The 26,482-nt window shown below is 37.7% G+C and overlaps 1 protein-coding gene across 4 annotated transcripts in view; it reads right to left on the minus strand.

Moving 5' to 3' along the window:
* The window catches only part of DMD (dystrophin), a 1,006,632-nt gene that overhangs the window by 302,706 nt on the left and 677,444 nt on the right, over positions 1-26,482 (minus strand). For all 4 annotated transcript variants that reach the window (XM_010571327.1, XM_010571330.1, XM_010571329.1 and 1 more), the window contains one exon: positions 12,127-12,244. In XM_010571327.1, the coding sequence (XP_010569629.1) occupies positions 12,127-12,244 (118 nt within the window). The remainder of the gene's footprint in view (positions 1-12,126; positions 12,245-26,482) is intronic.

Consider the following 26,482-nt stretch of genomic DNA (forward strand, 5'->3'; position numbering starts at 1 on the left):
AAAATATAATGAAATGAAAACTTTTCTAAATATTCCGTTTCAGCTTCTAAGTCCCACCAAGCACAGATGCCACCATTTTCTCACCATACATCAGACTGTTCAACATCTACTCTCCTTTGCTGTTACTCAGTTAGGGATTTTCCAGATCACTCTCTGATGGGTCAATTTCTCACCTATCATGCAATAGGCCTGCTGATAAGAAAGATGAAATATGAGCAGCTAATCTCCAGAACTTCTATGCTATTTCTGCTTCCATCCCTTTTTGGCATGATAAAGGATGACACAATCCTATGAGCATTGCTATCCACTAAACACAGGTTGAAAAGCCTCACAGTCACCATTTTCATATGCTTATGGTCCTGAAAAACAGCAATAAAATTTAAATCTTTGAATTATCTACAGTATTTCATAAGTCACCATAATGATGATTTGGCATATGTAACAGAATGAACCACCAGCTGGTGCAACTACCCACCGAAGTCTTAGGACCTTTCTCACACAGGCTAAGCTGCTATTTACTCAGGTTGGACTTGTAAAGGAGCTTTGGGGCTGTGCAAAACACTCTTTTTGTTATTGGTTTATTCCCAACTCAAGCAAAACTAAAACCATGATAAATTTATATTGAGGATCGCCAAAGTAAAATCCGTAGGCCAAACGTGCTCCAGGGTGCTTAACTAGATTGTCTGAGAACAACTGCAGGTTCCAATATATGTTCTTTGTGTATTGCATTCATTTTAGAAAAAGAGATGGGACACAATGTACACCAAAATCTGCATTTGCCTGATATCACTGATTATGTGGCATCTAAATTTAGCTTGTAATCTCTGTAGAGCAGGACCTTTGTTTCCTGTTTGCTCTGTAACTACTACAGAAAATTATGGTCTGGCATAAATGAACATATACTGTTCTGACACAGTTTTTAAAATAACTGTGGACATTAAATGTTGCCCATCAAACTCTGGATGAAATGTCAGTGGACGAGTAATTTGATCATGTTTTGAAAAATCCATTTCTGAACAATTCCTTGTTTGTTATTTCCATTTATTTTCATTTTGACTAATTTGTCACAACACAGCTAGCATAGCTCTTCTGTTTGTATCATCACGGATAAGAATAAAATAAAATGGATATTTTTACTGTTTACATGTCTGCTTCTAGTCACATTTACAACATGCTGTGCAAGCTACTATTTCTAACACAATACTGCCTTGAAAGACTGGCCAAACCAGCAAAGACTTGGGTTTGTCATATTCAAACAAAACAGGTCAAAAAACCTATTCTTCCGAACATGTGGCAGACAAAGGCTGGGAGTTAAGACGTATTATCCCACATTATCTAGGTAAAGAACTGAACATATGAAATTAAAAGACTTTTCTGGAATTACAAAGAAAGTCTGTAGCAGATCTAGAAATTAAATTGAGGTCATCCTCACCTCTGATCGTACAAGAAGTTTGCTCTTACTGTATTTTCATTGATCTCTAAGGACAAAAAAATTAAACCCATATGCTATCACACAACTGACCTTAAGCATAAGGAGTAAGTCAGTGCCTGGTGTTTGGCAGGGGGCTTCCACTAGGAAGAAAAATGAAGGCGGCAAGTATTCCTTGGATGCAATCTTATATTTGCAAGGAAGGAATAAAAAAACCTGCTTGCTTTGTTGCAGTAGCCGGCCTTACCAGTAAGCTGCCTCAGTCTTTGCAAGCATTCTCTCTCTACTTTCCATCACACGTTTCTCTTGATATTCCAGAATTTTTTTTGTTACCCTTATCTTGCCTCTTCTTTCACCGATTACAGTTACAGATGCAACTGAATTAATCCCTAGTCCAAGTGTTTATATTAGCATTTGGGTGCCAGGTCCTGTTCCAGCTAAATAAAAACACGATTACTCGCTCCGTGACTTCATCTCCAAGGACGAAGCGTTTCCATCACTTTCAAAGCAATCTGTGACTTCTCACTGACAAAAGTCATCCTGTGTGGGTAGCTACCAGAGCGCAGCACCTTCACTGCTGATGGCAGCGTCCTTCTCGGTCCTCCCCGAGACGTTTCCAATGTGCAGTGCTGGAAGCACGGGCAGCGTTTCCGAGCAGAAGGCAGACAGGCCGAGGCACAGACCACCTCCACCTCTGCTGCTGCAAGTAGCTGGAGGTTTACTAAACTTAGGAATTCGGAGATATCTCAAACGGTGTCCGAGAACCTGATAAGACCAAGTCTAAGGGAAGAAGTTAACATCTAAAAATAAAGACTATTACTTGGCTAATTTTTCTTTCCAGATCTCGCACATTACAACCGGAAAAGTAATGGGACACTTCCTGTACAAACCCATGAAAACACCAACAACGCTTCTGAATAGGCCTGTGGAACCATCGATCCCTAAATCCGATACGGTTTTCCTGCACTACCTACGCTACAGACAGAGCCCTGGTCTGAGCTACGACGGTGATTTTCACAAGACGGGTCCTAGAAAGCGGAGGTAAGCAGGAGGGCTTAGCCGGAGTGAAAGATAAGTGCAATTACACGATGCAAACGGAGCAGTAAGGGAAGAAGCAACACAAAAACTGACGACGTAACCCAGCATTTTCCACCTGGGGGACAGAGAGAAGAGGAGAGGAAATGGAGGAGGTACAGGCAGGTGGACGAACATACACCTCCCAGGAGTCCTCGCAGTCTTCAGGAAAGAGCCGTCGAGCTCCGCTGGGGCCACACGTCGCCTGGGAGCCCGGCCGCTGTCTGACCTGCTGCCTCGGCTCCGGCAGCACTGGCGGCGCAGCCCCGGCTGGGGCGGCGGGGCCGGCCAGGCCCTGCGGGGCGCCTGGGCGGCAGGAGGCCATGAGCTGCCCCGCGCCGGTCACAGCTGGTTCCAGCCGGTGCCCGCCGGAGCTCCCGCCAGAGAGAGGAGCCGGCGGTGCCTCTGCCCAAACGTGCGGCAGAGAGGGCGGCAGCAGGCGGGGTTGGAGGTTGGTGAGGAAACACGAAAGGAGAGAGGCGAGGAGAAGCCTGGAGAGACAAAATGGAGGACGGACGTGGGAGCGGGGCTGGAGGAGCAGACGTGGAACAAGGCGCTCTGGCACGTCCTGCCGGCCCGAGCGAAGCCCCTCAGCCGAGGGCCTGGACAGCTTTTAGTCGGGGGGGTAGCTCAGGTGTCTTTTCATAACACCACATCGCATCTTCAAAATGGTTTTCATAGTTGTAAATACAAAAGGTTAGGTTTTCAGTGTTTTTATAGATTATTAAAATAACCCATGAAAATACATGGAAGTACAAACATGAAAATGCAACTAGTATGTGTAACTGAAAAAGTGATAAGTGGTTTTGATACAGATGGCAGCAGATGTGCAACAGCACAGTTCCTGGCAACTTCTGTATTTCAGGGGTTTTCTACCAGATAAAATGCGTGAAAAACTCCTGATTCCCAAAAGTGCTAACCACTCGTTAAATTCTGCCATCTTGCCCAAATCTAAAAACAAATGCAAACCCCAAATTACTCTCTAATCAGTTGCTGACATCTATTCTGACAAAAGATATATTCAGGTATGTAACATCATCAAGTCCAGTAATAAAGAATGTCACCGTTGCAATGTCAACATTCACAACAAGAACTCTTGTAAAAAGTAAATCCCAGTAAACAATAAAAAGATAGCTAAAACCAAGGCAATTTAATATTAAAAAAGGCAATTTTTTGATGCTTGTATAAACTGACCGAACTTCAACATTTAAAAGATCAATTAAAATAAAATTATTAAAGTTACTAACTTGAAATATCAAAACCCTATATAAAGAGAGTGAAAACTAGGAAGATAATGAGGCTTTTTTAGGTAAATGGGATGCTTTTGTTAAAAATGGAGCTTTATAACTCCCTTAGAGAAATAAGGCAATGCATCCAAACCATATCCTGCAATACTTCTAAGACTTTCAGACTTTAAACATATGGAGTAGTCCTAGCATTTAGCAAGAAATAGAAACCTCCTATCTAAAAAAAAAATTAATTTTCCAGGACCTTGAGCAACTACGCACTCACAGATTTTAAGGTTAGACAGTAACTTTATTGATTGCCCAAATGGACCTTATATAAGCACAGTGATGGAATTTCATCAGTAGATAGGGAATTTAAATTGCTTATAAAAAGTCTTTAACTTTGAAAAATAATTCCTAAAGTATACAATGCCAATATGGTTATAAATAATAGGCAGTTGTTTCCCCCTCTTTCACTTTTGGAACTTGATCATTTTGGATATTTACTTGCAATGGAGATGGGCCACAAGTATGGTATAAGTGGTATAAATATTTCTAATGGCAAATTATTAACACTAGTCCTTTTAACATAGAAACTTGACTGAGTCTTTCTGGTATCACTCAAAGAGAAAAAAAATCTGTTCTGATTATCTGGCCACTACACAAGTCAATGGAACATTCTTCTACTACTGACAAGATGCAAGTCAAACCTCTTCAGCCTTTATTATTTTCAGATTTCAAAGTATTTTATATAAATGTTAATTAACATTTGTAAAATGAGATTGAATCCAATTTTGAAATCCAATGTAATTAAAACCAGATTTTTTGCTGTAACACTGTAAATAGGAAGTGTCACATTAGATACTGTTAAATATGTTGAAAACTCTAAAATAACTCAGTGCTTGCTTTCCTGAAAAACTGCAAATTCTTGGCAGTTTTAGTCAGTGAAATGTCTTGAAAAATTAAGGTAACACTTCTCTAATTGTTTAAGATATGAAAGAAAGACTTTGTATCCTGAGAAGTACTCTCAATTTAGTTCACATTTGCATACTATTGAATTCTTAAATATTCTTCAGAAGGATATGGTACTAATGATTTCGGAGACAACAGAGTAAATGAGTAGGACCTGCAATCTCACCCTGTGTGGCAGTTCCTTACCTTCCCTTTACATTTTGGTTATAATACTTTTGCAAGCAAATTTGCTTCTTTCTGAAGCTACTGAGACGCTGGTCTCGTTACACTAAAAAAAGAGAGCTCCTTCAAATTGAAGATTTCTATGAGCATTAAAGATTTTCACAAAGACTTTAGGAACAAAGGCAGGCAGTTACATAAAACCAGTCTGTTAAAATATGACTCCCCTTGAGCATAAAAGAAGGAAATGATGCCCCTAACAACCCTATTAATAGGACTTACCCTAGGAGGGGAGCAGACAATAGTACTTGGGGAAAGGAATTGCCTGCTGACAGCCTGTAAACAAGACTTTCTGTCATTTCATGTCTGCTCAATGGTTCTGGGCAACACTTACTTTCATCTAATTGGTGACTGGGTAGGTTGAAGGTTGCGGGGGGCTGAAGTTTTATATTCTTTGGCCCTTTTGCCAAAATTACGTCTATCACCTCAGTCTCCAAACATTTTAAGAACAGCAGAGTAAACCGCAGAATATTGAATAGGCTTGAATTTTCTTGGCACTATAAATTAGAAGAATTTTTTGGTCTGTATTCTGACAGACTACCTCTATTGATTAACTCAGTCCCTAAATGATGACCAACAGAGGTTAAAAAAAGACACAAAGCAGACTCAAACACCAGATCTCCCACAACGCCATACCAAATCCTTCCCTAGGCTAAACTGGGAAGTACGTTCTCCTTCTGTCAGGTGATGGTATATCCCAAATCTTTCAATGAGTTAACTTCATGTACCCATGGCTACATCATACAATAATGCATAACCTATTAGTATGAAGCATCCCCCTACCAAACCATGCTTTCCTTATTCAGGGTGGTTTGGTTTTTTCATTTTTTGGTTTTGTTTTTTGTGTGGTTTTTTTTTTTTCTTTTCATTTTTCTGGGCCTAGTCAAAATTATTTAAAGGCTTTAAAAAAAAATTTATTTCCATATCAGTCTTTCTGAAAGGTCTCTTTCTGCAGCACAGCCTTACACTCCTTACTTTACCTTTGCTGTTCACAAGCTCACAATTAGCAGAGAACTCACTTTGTGGTCATATTTTCCTGATGAGAGATTTGGTCAACCATTCTGCTCTCCTAGTTATTTTGGAGGATAGATGACAAAATTTTACTAACACTTAGGATTTGGTCAAAATTAAGTGCCTCTATCCAACACAGGAATCAGGGATCTCCAGCACAGACTGATTTCTAGGAACAGAAAACTTAGAACTTTCTTATCTATTTAGGAGTACCTGGTCTAGAACTAGCCGACTATGTTCCACCTGAATTACCACACAACACAAAGTTTAGTAATTATCTCTCTTCACAGGCTTGAGAAGGTAAGTGAGCTCTGAGCAAGCCACCAGCACTGACATCACCTAATACACTTAGCAGCTCTGGGGCTACCGAAAAAGCTACGCCACTTTTACTCAAGAATATAACCAGAAATGGAGGAAGGTCACCTTGTAGTCTCTCATCCTTTTTAGGAGCACTACAACACCTGAGGCAGGCAGTTTAGATCTTGCCCTTTGTCCTCTGAGCCGTATGCTTCTAGTATATATAGCCTGAGAAGTGACATACAACTGTAATTCCCCCATCACTCAGACATTTCTGGGGCATGTTATTTCCCATTCTTAAATGGCAGCTCTCCCCAGTGTTCCAAAATAACTTCTTACTCCTTCTTAAAATGTCCCATAACTTTCTTACAAATCCTGTAGCAGCAAATCTGTGCCAAGGAAGTGGTTTCAAATGAGGTACTCTTCCCAGTAACATGCTACCCCTTTCAGAGCTATAGTTTTATCTTGTTATTGACATTTAAAAACAAACGCTTTCTCCCTTCCTTCATTTCCATGGCATAGAGTTCTCATAGGAAAAAAACAAAGTTTGAGCTGTAAAGAAGCACATTAGGTTGATTAATAAACTCTGCATCTTTATGACATAGGAAAGCTATTATTCAGGTTCTTGAGAAGTTCTTGAAATATGTGGAATCTAGAGAACAGAATACTGGGGATCATTCCATAATTCAGCTTAAAAATATCAACAAGATACGTGGGCAAACTGTATACAAGTACAGTTTTCTCTTACACTTTTCTTTTACAGTCTTGGTAGCTAGGAGTTTTACTACTGGATGACAAATTCCAGATTGTATGAATTTGTTTTTTCAAGTGGTAAACTCTTTATTTGTATTCAGTAGCTCTAAGAGAAAACCACATGGATGGCAGTACAATGGAGATGGCTATTTTATTAAGATGTCGAGAACAACAGTACAGCTGTAATTCACTGTGGAGTTTCCATACATTTTGCTGTGAAAGTGATGACAAGTTGATGATTTTGCCATAAAACTGTCAAATACAGCAAACTATTCAATAAAGGCCTTTTCATGGAGTGGCACAGAGACACTCAGACTCTTTTCACTTTAGTTCAAGCGCAGCTCTCCTAACAACCAATTATAACATATAGCTTTTCTTTTTTCAAAAAAAAAACCCCAAACAAACAAAAAACTAACCACAAGACCAAAATAACTCTTCTGAAGACATCCTCTATAAATTATTCATACATTTGTGGACTTGGTTTTAAAAACTGCCAAATAAATCTCAAAAGGAATCATTTGGTCCCAATGCGTAATTCTTGATGAAAAATAGTCCTCATTGAAATGCTTGTATTTATTGCTATTATTTATGTATTTAATGTAATAGAACTTAATTAACCTCTCAAGTGATATTTTGAGAGTTCACTACATTTCACACAATTGCTGAAGAAAGATGTGTGTTACTTTGGCTTCTTATAATCTTGAAAGGGAGATTCTTTAGTCAGTAAGAGATTATTTCTTCATAGAGTCCTATAAATATTCATTTTCATACCTCCTCTACCGCTTACACAGCCAGAAACCACATTACAAAATCAGGATGTAAATTACTAGCAAAGTAAAACCGCAGAAAGGTTATTCACTGTTATCTTTTGCATGTGTGTGAACACAGCAGTAGGAAGGCCTGCTATTTAAAGTTTCTTACATTTCCAGGATCTAGCAAGAGCTAACATAGCCTTTGTAATTACTTTGGTATTTCTGATTCTAAGACTGTAAATTTGTTTTTATTATCTCTCAGTATATTTCTATATTGACTTGTTACCGGCTTTACGTATTCTATACATAGGAACTGATGGAAAATAAAGGGAATTTTCAAAGTTTAATTACTTTATTATATTCAAAGTTGCTTATAAACTCATTCAATTTAAGGAAACAACATTTTCATCAGCAGTAAAGCAAAGTGTTTTGGAGCTGTGATGCATTATGTAGAGAAAAACGTTATTGTACAGCATATGGTTCTGTTAGAATAGAATGCTTTATCAAGGGCATTAAAAGAGCAGAGAGGCATCTTGCTTTTCCCCACAACTTTTCCTCAAGACTAAATGTAATTATTATTCTTATGTATTCTTTAATGTTTAAGTTGTAAACAAACTATGATTTACATACAACAGAGATTTGAGTATGACATTATGTAAACATAACACAAGCTTTACTTTATAGAGCCAAGTTCTTTTTATGTAGTATAGCTCCTGAAATTTCATACAGATAATGAAGTAAGAGTGGAGAAAAAAAAGGTTCAAAGGAAATAATCCAATTGTATGAGCTTATCTTTAATTTCTGTTTTTATTTCCTAAAGAAAGACTAAACCTGTGCAATACTATGACAATTCTGTTGAAAAATAATCTCATGATCATTGACTGTTTTCCAGTTCTTCTTAGAGACTGTCTAAGAAATGTCTTTTGATTTGCTTGATTTTGTATAAAATGTTTACCTTGCTTGTTTTTATAAATACTTTCAAAGGCAATAATGGCTTCTAAATATAATTCAAAGTGAGACTTTAACGAGCATAACACACATATTTCTGCAAGCAGAATGACTCAAGAGTTGCCAACATTAGCTAGCACAGAAGCCAGAACCTTCAGCGTTTTAATTCCAGTTGATGGCATGCTGACCCACCCTGTGACCAAGAATGCAGTTATCTTGTAGAATAGCTACGAGTCTCATTTAGTATTTATAATATATCTGTTCAGTAATATAGGTGGGATGATTGTGTTTTGGTTTTTTACTAGCACCTTAATAGCAAAAGGCAATGAACAAAATATTCATACAAATTAGTTCATCTTCTCAGCTTTTTACTTCTCAAATGTGAGATCCCATGTTTCAGCCTAGGAAGAGGTAGTGCACTAGATATAGTCGAGTCTATCAGCTCCTACGTGACAGACTAGCACAGCACAGCCCTGCACTCCCTTTCCTTCGTGATGGGATCCGATGCATTTGGCACCTGATAGTGCGACATTACAGAAGGCTGCACGGGAGAGCGGTACACAGCTGCTGCAGAGGAGCACAAATGGCACAGTGCTGGTGCTCAGGTCACGAAACTGGATAGATTTGAATGAGTACTAAGAACTGCTAAGACATAACCATGGTAACCTATTTGTATTCATGAAGAGGGAAAAAAAACCACAGGAAATGGGAAACAGTCTGCAGGTGAGGTAGTCAGGGAGGACTTGCAGCAGGACTCTGGTGCAAAGTCCAAGTATAACGGAGGGGATGCTCTCTAGGGCTGTGGGGGACGTGCAGGCCTTAGCAAGGGGAGCAGGTTCTCTGGTCCGGGGTTCATCTCAGGCTGCAAGCAAGTTTCCTGGGGATGGACCTGGGGACGACACCCTGGGTGCAATAGGCTGGGCTCCGTATCTGCTGGACTGCAAGGCAAAACTGGGTGCACTAGGTGGGAGCGCTGCACAGCACAGCAGGCTTCAGAGGAGCTGTGCTGGGGATAAGGAGAGTCTTCCTACGTTCAGGACAACATAGTGCTGTGAAGGGGTGGGAGGGGTGAACTACTCCCACGGTAGGTGCAGCAAGAACAAGTGGATCCTGTCTATAGAGGTATTTAGCAGGCCTAATTCAAACCAAACAGAGCAATTTCCATCTTCTTCATACAACATACAGGGGAAAAAAATAACGTCATGCAATTAAAAATACGAAAATTACTATTGTTCTTTTAAAGAAGTACTTCAGGTGACAGTATGCCACATTTGGCATATATTTGGAAAAACCTTATGTGTCATATTGTAAAGTCCTAGCATTATTTTCCCCCTGGAAATATCATGATCTCCTTAAAATTCTAAAGGAATAAATACCTCTTGAATAGTGGTTAGTACTACTTACAATTGTACAAATATAAACTAACAAAGCATGAAAAACCTTCATGAATCTAGTTTGCTGCCTCAGAAGACTGGATCAAAAAGGGCCCTGATCATACTGTATCTCCCTCCATTGCAGAAACGCAGACCCTATATATTTCTGACAATAAATACTTTACTTGAAGATTGTTTCATTAGCAACAACAGGATGATGTTCGAAGATGCTGTACTACAGTAAGATGTACTTGAAAGAACATAAACGCACCTGACCTGTATCTATTGCATCGTAAGTTGTACTTTTGCAGTCAAGGATATTGACAGTTACAGCATAGAAAACTAATTGATAAAACACAGCAAAAATGAATCTTTAAGTTCAAAACCAGCTAATCAGTTTGGGAATTCTTACAGACAAACACTAAGAAATCATCATGTAAAATATATTCACCACACTGCTAGCCACAGATGCAAGCTGTCATATAGTGGGGTTACCACATACTCATTCATGATTTACAGTCTGATAGCTTGCTTTCCTTTTTTTTTTTTTTTTTTCCTGTATGAGAAAGAAGCATTTAATCTCTCTTAGAAGGCAATTTCACTTAAAGTGAAGTGCGGTTTTCCAACAGAACAAAATTTAGTCATGCATACAATTCACATGAGGGCATATAGGAATTATGCTTGCTTTTCATGTAAAGTCTACAATTCTCGTCTTCAGAAGACTTGCCTCAGAATTAAAAATTAAAACATACTAGAAAATACTGATGGGAGTACTACATACGTTGGCTTTGAATAAGAACTGTAAAGTTAAGGTATATATACACACTTCATCCGAATTCAACTGAGTATGCGATTCTAAAATTAATTTGCATGTCAAACAGGAACAGGTTCTTGTGCAATATATAAGTGCTATCCATTTCTTCTCAAACTTCAAACAAAACAAATACAGCTTCTCTCTCTCTCAGTAACATGTTTCAAGGCCAGGAAGAGAATAGCAGTTAAACAATGTTATTTCACATAGGATATAGTTCAATAGTATCTGTGTGTGCTCCTAACAACAATGCAGTCCAAACATGCAATGTGATTTTGACATATTATGGAAAGTATTTACCTGATGGAATAAAAAGAAAGAAGTAATGTATGTGCGTATGTGGGGTTTTTTTTCTTTTAATTATGGGGATAGAGAAGTTTAGCCTACTTATACGCTATCCGTGTCATCAGTTTCAGGGAGCAATCCCTGGTGTCCAGGCCAAGATGTGCAGAACAGTTTGCATCCACCTAAAGTGAACTGGCTGTGTCCACATGCAAAGCGTTTGGCCTGAATCTTCTCTAAGCTCCACAGGGGACCTTTAGGACCATAAGAAATTCATTTTTTGTAGTTTTTAGTCCTGATTACTCAATAACTGAAGATATGTAACAGTCCACCACAAAGGGCTGCTTTTATAGCATGACCTTGAGAGTACGTTTCATCCCATAGTGAAGGGCATGAGGACATGCAAGCGTCCAAGGGTGACAACACTACATCTCTATAGACTTCTTCTAAAACTTAACCTACTAGTTTTTGCACCTAGGACACAGCTAGTTGGTTAATTTTGGAAAGGGAAGCCAGAACTGAAGAACTAATACAGACTAATGCAGAGCATCATCAGACTTGTGTGTCAACTGAGGCGAGATGAAAGAATAGGCTGCAGCTGTACTACAGGGGATGGAATTGAAAGCTTCTTACAAGCCTACGGCTATACTCTGTGAATTCTTTCTTTTCCCTCCTTGTTTAAGAATAAATGTATTTCTTTATCTGTAGTGATCACATTCTATAATTTCTACAATGTGCTTCCACTATGAAGACAAGCAATATGAAATTAAGGTGAAAAATTTGGAATATACTATCACTGACTTTCACTTACATTTCTTCTATATGCAATTTGGAAAATCAGTGTGAGAACTGTCTCCTGATGGAACTCTCCTTCTCATGGCAAAGGCATAAATTGTCTGAAAAATGCTATGCTTATCAGGTATCACAACATTTTTCCATATTTTCTGAAACATCATATGATAGCAGAATCACCACTTACTGCGGTCAGTAATTATCGTTCTGGCCTCTTGATTGCTCGTCTTGTTTTTTAGATTTTGTGCTGCAGTTATTAGTTCATCCAGTTGGGGACGTCTTTGCTCCAGATCCTGTAGTATTGCCTAGTTGCACACAAATACAAAAATAAAACAAAGAAAAAAGCATGTAGAGCTGTTGAGAAGACCATGTATAGGGACTTTTTTTTGTGCCAGCTTGATTTAAAGCAGAAAGGTTGTTTGCTCTTTCAAGTAATACAAAGAATTTGGTCTAGACCTTGCAAATATTGTTGTTATTCTTAATGTAAAAATACCAAGTATAACTTGTAACAATAATTTTAAAAGAGCCTATAAAACTAGATATAAAATTATGCAAGGCTAAGCTATTTTCCTCTATAAAGCTATAGAAGTATACTATTCTTCTATATTGTCTTAGATTTTACAGCATATTTTTAAAAAGATATAGGGGTTTACCAGATTGGGCAGGATTTTCCTAGTAACTCATGAAGTCTAATTAATGTTTGCTTCTTAAGATTTTAAGACTGTTTAATTACTATGTATTGGTTTAAAGCCAATGTAAGACTGTTAATGTTGCTTCTTCTGTCCTGACACCTTACCTAGCAGAAAAGTAATTAACACTCACAGTAATTTATATGTTAGTCAACCAGATACATAAAGCCCAGGCAATCTGACTAGAAAGTAAGAAGTGGATCTAGAGTTTGTCACAGGGAAAAAGATGGGCTTCAAAATAATGAGTCGTGGTCTTTAGGAGGTAATAAAAACTAAAATACAATAGCTTTAGATATAATGAAAATAAGAACTCAAGGGGAGTAAGGCATGCAACATTTATGCATATATTAACTTAACTTGTTTTGAAGTATTAGGGAAGAGCAAACAAGGAAGCAGTTCAAAGATTTCCCAGATAAGAAGCATCCAATCATGTATTTAAAAGACATTGACCAAATCTAGCAACTTCGAGTCCCTATTGTGTAGCTTCCAGAAAAGATGCTTGTTAGATTTCCCAGTCTTAGGAGTTAGAAGTAGCAATATTTATTACCAATTTATGAACAAATTACTTTATTTTTTCCCCACAATTTTGAGTCACCGGAACAGTACGTTGTCAGATAGCTAGTAGGTACAGCATATCAGCTATCAAGCTGACAACAAAGGTCAGTGGAGGATTTTTATTTTTCAGGGTTTTTATGTGGACAGCGGTTAGATAATCTGTTAGCATGCCCACCTGGCTATTGACTATGTGTCTTGGAGTATTTTATTGTCTTAAAAGAATTCTCCCCGCCCCCCCTTAAAATGCTTTTATTCTAAATAATCATACTTTATTTTAACAAGCTGTTATTCACTGACTGTACTGGATGGAAAAGACCTGCAGGGTCTGATCTCAAACTTAGCCCTCCAACCTGAGATTAGAGATACATAATTTCACCAATTTGAAGGGGACAGGTAAAGGCTTAATATTATTTTCTGTTCAATGAGATTAACAAAAGAGCATGAGAATATCACTTCCAGTAACTACAGCATATATCATCAAAAGCAAGCTAAAAACTCCACAGTTTCATTTTTGTTCAGTTACAAGCTCTTCAAGAAAAAAAGGTAATTTTCAAGATACACATCTAGCTATACCCTGTGAAATTCTTGCCTTTAACTTCTGTATCAGAAGTTCTTTGAAAATCTATTATAACTGGCTTTCTAAACTCATACCCAAAAGTTTGGAAGGTATTTTCTCACTTGTATACTGATTGGATTGCATACAGAGACACACAGTTAAAGCAGCAGCTTGCATAATTAAGCGAAGAACAAATTTCTCATTAGAAGTCTCTCCTTCGTGAAAGCACTCAAGAAAAAGAAGTAAAATCTACTGATGCAGTTACTACCTCTAGATATCTATGTGCCTTCAAAACTCCATTTTCTAGGAAGACAAGTTAATGAGTGACATGAATTTTACAATAGAAAAAGCAGTCCCATTGCAGCCTAACAATATCTGCATTATACATACTGCCAAAATGGACTGTGCAGAAGGGACATTAAAACACGTACAACACGCTCAGATAATTATGTGGCCTCCAAAGTAATATTCCCCTTTCTCTCTCCTTCCCCTACCTAGAAACTGTTTAGAGGAGGAAAAGCAAGTTAAGTGATTCTAAGGTCTTATGCCCAGAGAGACTCTAAACTGTTCCCTAAAGTTTCCTAAATATAATTTGTATATTTGATATACTGAACAGGAGAATGATTTATCTGATCCAGCCTGAGTCTCCAACCAGACATTAAATGCTATGTTTGTACCAGAGAAGAAAGCTTCTGCTATACGAAATCTAGTAAGAAACAAAGCAATAGGTTAGGATTTGCTCAGTACCAAAACGAGCGAATGGAACTGATGTATTCCTAAGTGCTTACAGAATGATTTACCCACAAGACCCATCTGCAATTCCTGAACTGGACACTCGGGAAAACTAGCAATGCCTCTTTCAAGTGAGTCTTGCTAGCTCTGCTGTCCCCTCAGGGACACAACAATCTTGTCCCTATATGGCCTGTGAGGACATCCTTCCCTCTGCCATTTAATGTGGATAAAATTAACTTTCTGCTGGATGTACTAACGTGTGTTTTTGAAAGGTCAAGAAGGATATCTTGAAACCCTTACACTATGAACAGATCTGCAGATTCTTGGACCTGTCAGGAGACAATAATCATAGAATCATAGAATCATTTAGGTTGGAAAAGACCTTCAAGATCATCGAGTCCAACCATCAACTATATATAATTATAGAACAGATGGGGTTTTTCTTAGTCTTAGAAAGGTAACCACTCGGAATAAGGATCAAAACTTCCTCAAATTAATATTTTTTTTTCTTCAGTTTAATACAAAGTGTCTGAGAACCGTACCCAAACAATGTACTGTTTTATTTGGTAAAATTTTATCAATTAAAATTGTTGTAAAATTGTAACAATGTTTATTGGTACAATTTTACCAATTGCTACAATCCTAAAGACTTAGTAAATATACGTTCCACATGGAACCTACTTTGCATGTACATGTACAAACCCTGATGGAAAGTCGGATAAAAGTAACTACTAAAACATATCATTCCTGAGCCTTCCTGTGATCCCGTAGCATGAAAGTAACCAGCAACACTTGAGCTCCACTGAAAGTATTAGCAAATTCAGAAAAATATTCTGTGACTGGGCAAACTAATCATACAAATTGATTTTGTGGGTATCAAAAATACAAATAATTATGCTAGGAAGAGAAGTGCTTTGATGAATACAAATTAAAAGACAGCTAAATATGATTTGGGGAAAAAAAATGAATAGTTTTAAATTATTAGCTGAAAAGATGTAAAGCAGACAAACAAAAAAACCAAACCCCCACCCCCAAACCAAAATGAGAAACTGTGCGTATATGGAGACACTTTTTAAAACTTTTACAAATTCAGCCAAATATTTAATGTTGTAAAATTGGATCCTCAACAGAAAACTAAGTGGAAACTATTAGAAGACGTTATTACAACAGCCACAGGAAGAAAAACTCGTTAATAGTGGCACCCTGGTGGAGGCACAGCAGATGCAACAGACCAGATGCCTCTGATTTGGAATGTCAGCACACTGAAACAAATGTGCTATATAAAAACGGGTAATGCAAAAATAAAAGTTATTATGAAAGGATTTTCAAAATAAATTAAACAGAAATCCATCTAGTCCCCATCAGGTCACCAAAAGCACAGGCACAAAGACTTAGGGAGTCAGCTACGCTAAAAGGATTTTTTTTTTTTTTTTTAATAAACACTTGTGTTCTTGTGCATATAATTTCCCTTTATTCTCATTTACCTAGTGCTCTGTAAAGGTAGAATAATGTATTCTGCAAAACATACACCACATTGTAATCAAATTTGTGTTTAATAATAAATGTAATTCAACATGAGTAGATCAACAATGAGGAAGGACCATTGACATCCATGGTTGTAACAAATACATCTTTAAACCCCCAAAGAGTTTTCTTTTTCTTCTATATATCTATGAGTGCCAACATAATAATGCTTGGTGACAGCATAGTAATGGAAAGATGAGATTCAGTCATCAAACCTGCCTACACTTTGTTAGAAAGTGATGCTATTCACTTTTAACAATCTTTCCACATTTGTGGACAGCAGCTGCTCAAAAGAAAAATCCAATTTTCAGGTTCCGAGCTTTTATGATTTCTTTACACAAAATGGGGATTGAGATATGGAACAAATTGTTTAAGTCAGCAACTGAGATAACTTGTATAAAAATTGCAAAAAAAACCCCTGAAAAACTGAAACAGGTGAAGTGTGACAAATTCTTGGTGGGACCGCAAGGTTTGAGACTGAGAATTTAAATATTCTTTAGCTTTATAATGTACTGCATGCTACAGCCTGCATATTTGTCACTCTAGCCATGTGTGCAGTAATTTATATAAAAGGTAGGATCTTTAAAATCTATCCAATCTTTCTTCCTGACTTTATGGCAAGCGTTATTATGCTGGTTTTGGCTGGTTAAACCACCACAGTTATTAAACTGGAATATCTGGATTCCAGGATGGTACCAAGTCTTAAACGTTCAACTAATCATTTATTAGTGCTGATTATGGATGTTTGCTCTTTAATACCAGAAGCAACTTTTCTCACACCAAAGCCGGGACTTTTAATCTCCCATTGCTGAAGTTCAAACATATAAACTAGAGTTAAGGTTGCTGTTCTGCAACTTTATATATGATTGTGCTTCAGTCTGTATGCTTCTTTAAAAAGGCTCTGGGTCTACTTCATAACCATTTTACATTCTTAAGTTGAAAAACGTCTCTGAAAACGAAGAAGTTAAAATGCCATTAAAAAAATGAAAGATTATTGGGTAAAGGAGGTCCCACGATTCCTTTTAGTACTTAACGGAGGAGTCCTCCATAGTGGTAATGACTACCATGTCTTCACATTTTTTCTGTGTATTTACATGCTACCAGTCAAAAACAGTTTGCTATCTATTTTATACGTTTGTTGGGTTTTTTTTTTCACTACGTAAGAATGCTAACAGTAAGTGAGCCAAAAAATGCTGTTTGGTCAAAAAGGAGATTTAGAGAAGACCTTCCATATTAAGAGCAAACTGGAAGCAGCATTTTGTCATAAACAACCCATGGCTGAAGACTAAAACTTCCCAACTGTTTGGGATGGTTTGTTTTGGCCCATCCCCAAACTTATTTAATGAAATGAACCAGTGGACCACGAAAGCACGATTGAATGATTAATACAGGAATGTAAGAGAGAAGGAAGATATATTTTTCTTCTTATGAAGCTATTCACTCCTCCAAACTCACCATGATATTCTTAGAAAAAGCATAATTCCATTAAACAGTTGTTGAGGAAATGATTTGCTCATCTTTTGAAAAACTAGGCACTAAAGCTTAAATTTAAACAAAAAATGAAGCAATTACTTCCTGAGCAAAATGTATAGCCATGACAACTTTTACTTAAAACAACTGAGTTTCTTAAGGCTGGTTGGTTCTCTAAATATAATGTGTTATACACACACCTAGAAAGAGAGAAAGCTTTGGAAGAAAGCTTGCTAACAATTTCAGAAAATGCAGATATGCAACACCTACAATTCATCTGCATAATAAAATTGGCCTTGTTAAGTTATTCCTCCCAAGCACAATTTGAATTTGTTTTCTTGTCACTAAGCAGGAAGGGAATATGAGAGAAAACAATCATTTACATACTCTCTACATTTAAACATAAAATTATGAAATAATGAAAGTAATATAATGCAGCGGAGTTTTCTTTTGAAAACAACTTTTGTTTTGGCTATTAGCTGCTTTGTGTTTTCTCTCCAAAGCACATACAATTTTAGGAACAGAAGAAGATCTAGAGTTACTATTTAGCAGTGTTGCTAGCTGATTGGTACCTGTCAGTAAAAGCAAAACATTAACAGACTGGACACTGTGATTTGATTTTGCCTGAGTGATTTATGCAGCCTAAGTTTTCATGAGCACATATTTTTAAGCCCACTTAGGGCCCACTCAAGAACTGCCTAAGTAGCTCTCACTACTGTCTTAGTGAATATATCAACTCCATCAGTGATGCTGTGGGAAAGCGACCAGTGACATCTTATCAGGTGTCTCACCAGATGCATGAAAAAGCATCAAAGAACTTTTTGTATGCTTTTCGTGACAGTCACTCAACAAATTATGTTGGTGGCATTGTAAACATCTGAAGACTGCTCCTTTACAACTTACGAATTCTGGTTCATACTAGGAAGTTACAACAGCAAAAAGTGCAACGTGCTGTTGATATACACTAACCAAACCAAGCGGAATGGGGAGTACTTTGAATTTCCATGCTTTGACCAACAATGTAAGGTCATGGTGATGGCTGGAGTTGGCTTAACTCTCACCCTGTCTCTTCCTCCCCTGCTCCCCATTTGTCTGCAGAAAAGGACTTTGGGAGCAGGTATTGCAAGATCTCTAAGAAAAGGTGAGTGAGCTGTAGAAGAGAAAAACCCTTAAAAATCTGAGTTCACAGGGAAATCAACTATACTGCTCCAGAACTGCAGGACGGAGATACCCTTCTACTCATTCACAAATGCAGTAGTCAGCAAGAAAAAGTACATGCAGCATGGTCAGAGTCACAAGTAAGGTACAAGAATGAGACTTCCCGAGAGGCTAAAAGTCAGCCAAGGCCCACTCAGGTGTTTTTTACTGTCCTCATAGACCACCAAATTGGGTACTGACACTAGGAAAAAGGTGGCATACACATAGGTTGCAAGACAAAGGTAATATGATCTGAAGCAGGTCCAGCAAGGCTGGATGTGCCCTAGCCTTAGAAATAAAAAGGTGGAAGCAAATAAAAGTTTACCTTGAAGCTGAAAATATTTTCAGACTAGGAAAACAGGCTGCAGAGATGTAAGGAAGCAATGCACTAGATCTCTTGATGAGGGATCTCCAATTAATGCATGTTAGTGGCAGCTGCCCAGATGTGAAGTTAAATAAGACTAAATTTAGATATGTGATATGAACTAATAATGCTGTAGACATTTCACATTCATTTAAAACATTCATACAATCCATTACTTGAAATGAAATTACTTGAAAGAAAGAGAAAAACTCTGTCACAAGGAGATCAGTTTATACCAACTCAAGATGAAGGATTGATGAAGATCGATGAGACAAGAGAAGCCCTACCTTGCTAGGCTTGGACTTTCTGAACCCACTCCTTCTCTGGAGAAAAAGAAAATATAAGGAGGGGCAAAGATTTCCCAAATCTTTGCAAAGTTTGTCTGTGTGTTTAGTGGCATTTACAACAGCATGTTTTTGCTGAGCTAATCTATAACTCAGTACCTCCCCTTGATGCTGGTATCCCAGAAAAGATGCGTTTAAGATACAGAAAGGATGCAAGTAGTCCACATGGTCCAAGGAACCCGCAGTATCACAAGGAGTTGCAAGAATGCTATACTAAAAATAAGCATCTAAAAATGAATTTAACTTGTTCTTAACAGCTACGATGGCACCTTACACTACAATACATGGAGCGAGGCAGGACTGTAGCAGAAGTGGTTGAATTACCAACTTTTCCTGGATAATTGGTAAACAAAAATCCAGAGTCTTCAGGAATGCTAAGTAGCTTGGGAAGCTTAGCTACTATGTGCTAAAAAAGATCCCCAGATAAGATATTTTTTTGACAGGCTGTGTCATTTTTACAGCAATGCATAGTAACATGTTCAAAATTGATGATCACTGGCAACTATCTCAGACACCATCTATGTGAAAACAAGCACTGAACAGAGGGACACTACATAGGAAGCATGCTGTCTATGCTATTTTGCACATATGGTGCATATCCAGGAAGAGGGTCAAACCACCAGCAGCTTGCTCATTCTAACTGAGGTGTCTTGATGGAACTGCACTGGAGTCCATCCAGTGGACAGGATGGAGAGAAGATGGAGCGAAGACTAGGAAAAGATTACATCTTAACATGGTTTGTGCATGTATCATTCTCAGATAAAAGGAATTCACTCTATTATAGCCACTGCCAGAAAAAAGGAATAAAGCTAAAGATGTATCTGTAACAAGTGGAACAACATTTAAAGATTTGGGTGTTTGGCTATAATGAGATCCATTCAACTAGAAGAACACAGTGATAAATCACATGTAAGAACTCAAGACTGAAACAGGATTACAGCTCTAAGAGTAAATCTGAGTATACGTGAACTGTGTATGAAATTACAGCCTTTTGCCCCCAAACAACGCGGCTGCTCAATACTACTTTTGTTTGCAATAAAGTATGAGCATCTAAACAATCGGGGAAAACTATTCCGGGTATCTTATGTCCTTTCAGGCAATCGCACTAAATAACTTAATGGATGGGAACCAGCGTTAGGAGCTACAGAGCTTCCCCAGTTTCTGTATTAGTCAGCAGAACCAAAGTCTCTCAGCACATAGCTACCATTTGTGGAACGTGAATTTGAAATATTTACTATTTTATTTCTCCTATATAACCAATGGTTTTCGGATTAAGGATTTTTCCACTGCACTTACAAATGCGTATTACCAAGAAAACTGAGGACAGCTGTTCTGTTTCTCAAAGCTGCAGCTTTAGTTTTTCTTTACTGTTTTTTTTCAGATGATGGTGGTAGTGAACTCCTTTTATCTGAGACTGATCCAGTGAAAAATATACTTGTCAATGCGCTTCAAAAGCAAAGTATAGGTTCCTTACCTTGTCACTTTTTTAAACAGAAGATACGTTTACCTTGCATGAAACAGTATTGAGTAGACATAATATTATATTATGAATATAAGCAAAACAAGTAGGTATTTTTAGCTGTCCTTTTTTTTAAATTTAAGAAAATAACCAACTTATTTTCGTGGAGAAGGAAAGCTAACAGCTTGACTAAAGATGGTCCCCAAATTATCCAATTTTATAGGGAAAAGAATAGCCTGAATCAATTTTATGCTCTGAAAAAAACACAGAATGACTTCCTCAGTTTCTGCTGGAGCCTCTGGAAATCTTTGATTACTTTTACTGGAAGTTTCCTCCAGTAATAGCAAGTGAATAACAATTAAGAAGAAGAAAATGGATTTGCACAGCATCATTTGCCAGATAAGTTCTTCTTTAGTACCTTATGACACTAGATATTTTTCTCAAGAATAAGGTAAAATGAAGAAAGAGGATTTGATCTGGTTTGCTTAGGTTTGCTTTTGAAAAAGAAAGCAAAAGCTGTTACATCAATTGTTTCTTACAGTAAACTTATTTAGCTCTGTGTGTGTGCACAGGGTGGGGCTGGGGGGCATTCTTATTTACCATGTCTGATAAGAAATGTTGAAATAATTCTGGAATAACTTTAGCCCAAATCTAGTAACTTGGATCCTCATCTTTATTCATATCTCATTGTCATTCTGAAAGCTAAGAACCATACAAAGTAACGAGCCTAGTTTTGGTGCCTAAACCTTTCTGGCTTATTCAGAAAGGTTTTACTCCTAGAGCTATACTTCTGCCTTTCATTTTTGTTTTCATTTTTGTTGCTTTGTTCTGGTGCGTGTGTGTGTTTGTTTTACTTCTAGTTTTTATTCCCCCATATTTCCATAGCTATGTACTTAACAATAATGCAGAAGGTAAAGGTAGGAACTTTGAAAATTCTGATGTTATTCATATTTCATTAACAGTGAAGGAAGGAAGGAAGGAAGGAAATGTATATATTGTGGATACTGCGAGTGCAGGATAAATATTTCATTTAAAAGACTGGGGAGATTATGAAGACAAAACAGTGGTGTACTGAAAAATGGGTTATTAAAAGTTTGACAGGGCAAGACTTAGCTTTATAACTAATTTCAAAGGGGAAATCTCAAGTTCTCAGTTGCCAGCAGGAGCTAGTATATTATTAATACCATCTTGTCTCGGTAGTGTCACAGAGACACCAGTCTCTTGAAAATAACCATATTTAACACTCAAAAAACTATAACATGATCTAAGAAGCTATGGGGTAAGTTGAGAAACAGATATAAGTGCTGCGCACTTGAGCATCACTACACATAACTAAAGTAGGAGCTGCAGCCGAGTTAGGGCCCCCAGTTATTTTGCAGCATGAAAAGCGGGTGGAGAGTAGATGCCTCAGGAGGGAACTCAGCCAGGCGTAGGCTGTGTGGAAAGATGCCTAGGCACTGCATGACTGGCAGAAATACAGGAGCACTCCTTGTCTTGTCGCAGGTGATGGGTGTCCTGGCGACAAGGGCCAGGTCCTTGCTTTCTCCTTCCTATCCTGGGACTCCTCACCTCTTTTTTGAGCAATGGTGCCAATTCAAGAGAAGAGGACCAGACAAACACTGACCAGGACAGCCTGGTGGAAGGCACAGTTCTGAAAAGTGGGAGATAAGAAAGACACTGAAAGCAGGTGACTCGCTGCCTGGATGGACGCCTTATCCACTGGAAAATGTACAAAGGAAAAGGCAGCCACTCTTCCTCCTGCATTTCCAGTGAGCACCCTTCTGATATGCTGATAGAGAACACCTAGCAGATTAAAGCACATATTCATGGGAGACAGATGAAGGAGGGCTTACTCTGAAGGTGGGTACTGGATTTTAAATTTCCGCACAGCAGGTTGGAAGAGCTTCTATTCACAGGCAAAAGCCAAATCTAAGGAACACAGCAAACGATACTACTGTAGAGCTAAGTGCCAGCAGAGCTGGGCAGGGGTGTCAAGGCTGGAGACAGGCACCTACGTTACACAATTATGCCTCGTTTTAGACTTTTCTGTCATTTTATGGTGCCATGCCTTGGTCAATACAGCTTGCTGCAGAGCGTACATTTGCTTATGCTACGGGCAACCAAAGACAGTTTTCTGATAATACAGTAATTATTAATTATGGCAATAACAGTGTTAAAAAGATATATTGACTGGAAATTGAAGACAGCAAATTTCAAACAGAAAAGATGTAAGTTCTGAGTAGTGAGTCCATTTAAAAATCAGAGCAGATGACTAAAGAATGTAAGAAATTCTAAATTAATAGAATTGTGTAAATCAAGATCACATGATTATTTTATTTTTTTTTAATAGATAGTCAGACACAATTTTGCAGAGCAGGCAAGGAATCCCTATGTAAACTCCCATGGATTATGGTTTCATAAATAGTATATGATCATATCTGTTCTTTCTGACCTTGAAATCTATGAATCTATGAGAAATTAAAAATACATTTTGAATTGAATTTCAACTCATCTATAATGCCAACTTATCCGAGACGAATTTTCAACACCTGTTTCCTCAAATAAGTCCTACTTGGTTCCCCTTCCCTCACACAGGTATTACGTAATTTAAATATATTTAATCAATTTCTGACTGAGAGCAGTGTTTAAGCATAAAGTTAAGCATAAAACTGGAGCTATTTCTTGTTCAGGCAAAGGGAACTCTTATTACGAACAGTTAACCTATTTCATCTGTAACCATTGCTTGAGGCAGAAGGTGCAGACATTGATTAGTAGCTTGCAGAGGAACCACAGAATTCTACTTGAGTTGAAGAATAATTAGCATTTTTCTTTTTCAGAAAATACAGTTTTATTATCTGAATGACAGTTTCAGAAATATATCTGATATAAATAGAAAAGAAAGAATCACTGCTGAAGTCAAATGACACTACTGTAATAAAAGCAGGAACTAATAATTTGCTTTATATGTGTATTTATGTATACAAACACATGGTTATATATAAGGATATATAGATATAGATACTGATTTTGCAGTAGGCCTTTGCAATAACAAAGATGGAACCCAAGGAAAATAAATTTCAAAATTAATGGCCTTCCTCTGATTTCTGTTCTGTAACTGAAGAGTAACTGAGGGCTGAGGGGTGATGAGCTTGAGCGTCACAGTCTGGTCAACACAGAGGAGGAGGATTTTTGGGGATACTATTACAACCCACTTATGAATATAATAAATGTTCCTGGCAAAATGAAAATAACCTTAGAATAAACTTCACCTCTAAAAGTCAAAATGAAAATACCCTTCTCTATATTATGTTTGTAAAGTAGTTTTGAAATACCGGCATTTTTCCACAGAGATTTTCTGTGCATTGCAAAATATTGTTTTGTTGCTGTATTTCACTTACTTTAGAGAAACAGAACTCAGTTTTCAGCCACTCAACTTTTTACGGTGACAAAAGAATGAAAATGGGTGTAAACCTGTCTCTTCCAGTACATTTTTATTTACACTTAGTTCCTGATGTTTTGTCAAATATGAACATTTTATAGACAAAGTACTTCCACAGTTCCAGAAAGAAATAAGCTTGTCTCCAGGTTTTACCTAGACTGTTCTCATATACTTGCTCTCCCTTGTACTACAAAAGATGGGCCTTAGCTATATAACAAACTATACTATACATTGCTTTCCATTACAAATTCTGACCATATTCACAAATTCACTACATGCACTTCCATAACGGTGTCAGTCATGGCTGAAAAATAACTCTGAAGATTGGATGAATGTATATCATCCATTTTTATAGTGCGTTTTTTCAACATGAGAGGTGTTTGCTTTTTTTTTTTAATTCACAGACCTCAGCTCCTAAACCCAAGGGCTTATGGCACTGGCTGCTAACAACCCACTAGTAAAAAATGTTCATCTTTATCGGTTAATGCAACTTGATTTTCAGCCTTTCACTGATTGTTAACTTTTTCCATGTCAGTAAGGTATTTCTACATCTTACTAGCATCAACACACAATTTGACATAAAGCAAATTGAGATAAATAAAAAATTCTGGAATCATCATTTTCAAGTTTAACATACCTGAAAATGTGGCCTTATCCGATCTGTGATATTTTCACTTTTTACTCAATAAACTAGTGAGGTGCAAGAAAATGTCATACCATATAGAGGATAAGCTAAGGATTGCTGCAGTCAGTTCTCCAGGGGTGGAGAACCCAAATTAACTAGGAGGCTGCTAAGATGCATCTGGACCCTGTCTCCCGCTCTCCCCCTCCCTGTTACCATAACAAAGTCAGTTTAACAGAAAGGCCATATTGGGAGGTGGAAAAAAGAGCTTCCAAATGTGTTACATTTTTAAAAATTAATGATTTGTATCTCCCTATGGAAATGAGAGTATTGCTAGATTGTGACAAGCAGTTCTTCAAGAGCTAAATCCTGGAAGGACTCCAGACTGAGGTCACTGGCTTCCTGCAAATACCAGCCTGCAAAACAGGGAGGTATTTTACAGTCTATGCTGCTAAAAAAATGTAGCTATCTTAGCAATTTTTTTCTTATTCAACTTTCTGACCTTATTCCTTCTCTTCTCTTGAAAATTATCACATACACATATGCAGATTCACTTCTTTCCAGTGGCTTTTCCCACCACACAAAAAAGAAAGATATCTTTTTCTTGAGAGCTACATTTGAAGGCAAACATTTTTTTTTTGTCAGCTATTAATTATTAACAAAAGAAAACTGAGTTCAGGAAGCTACTATTTCTGTTGTTTCTACTTTATCCCTCCAGAGTACCCTTCTAAATACCTTCACTCCAAGCATTAGAAAATGCAAAGATGTAAATTGTAGCCATTGTCCAAGGGATTTGAAGAACTCTCTAGAAACATGGGCTGAGGATCATAAAAACAGGAATAAACAACCGCGCTAAGAAATAAAAGAGAAATATTACACATAAGACAGAACAGATGCCATTATCTTTTAGTCCTGATGAACAAGCTAAAAGCAACATCAGTTTATTTACCCATGACAGCATAATATATTCTGGTTAAAAACAAAACGACTCTGAAGCACTGACAGGTCTAGGAGCTATGCCCCAGCATGTCCTAATACTCTGTAGCAGCTGCTTTCTCAGAAAGGCTCGTAAGGGCTACGGAGGCACCACTGGCTGATCATTTCCAGTTGGTGTAGCGGTGGCACTGATGCCACTATGCCAGCTTACTCTCATGGCCCTCCTTTTTCTCAGTCCGCGCCTTGTGCCAGAAAGTTCTGAGGACAAAAGTAACAGGGACACAGCTCTAACAAAAAGCAACAGGAGCAAGCTGGCAAAGGAAATGTAAAATGGCTGGGCTGCTTTACTGAAGATGGGTACATGAGGAATGGAGGATGACAGCTGTTGGTGTACAGGTACCTGAAGTTATACATTTGTCATTTTGATTTGGGTGATGCTGGGAGAGAACGCCGAAGGAATGCAACACCAATAGCAGCGGTGTAGGACATTATTAAGACTGTGGTAATAGAGAAGACATGCAATCAGAATTTTTTCTTGTTTTAAACAGATTCCTGACAGAGGAATAACTGTTGTCATTTCATTTTTTCTTAGTCTGTATTCCAGGTGTAGATTAGTGTATAAATGAGGTTGTTCTAACTTCTTTGAGTATGAGCCC

Source organism: Haliaeetus leucocephalus, unplaced genomic scaffold (genome assembly GCF_000737465.1).
Source record: "Haliaeetus leucocephalus isolate CR32 unplaced genomic scaffold, Haliaeetus_leucocephalus-4.0 Scaffold317, whole genome shotgun sequence".
Taxonomy (NCBI): domain Eukaryota; kingdom Metazoa; phylum Chordata; class Aves; order Accipitriformes; family Accipitridae; genus Haliaeetus; species Haliaeetus leucocephalus.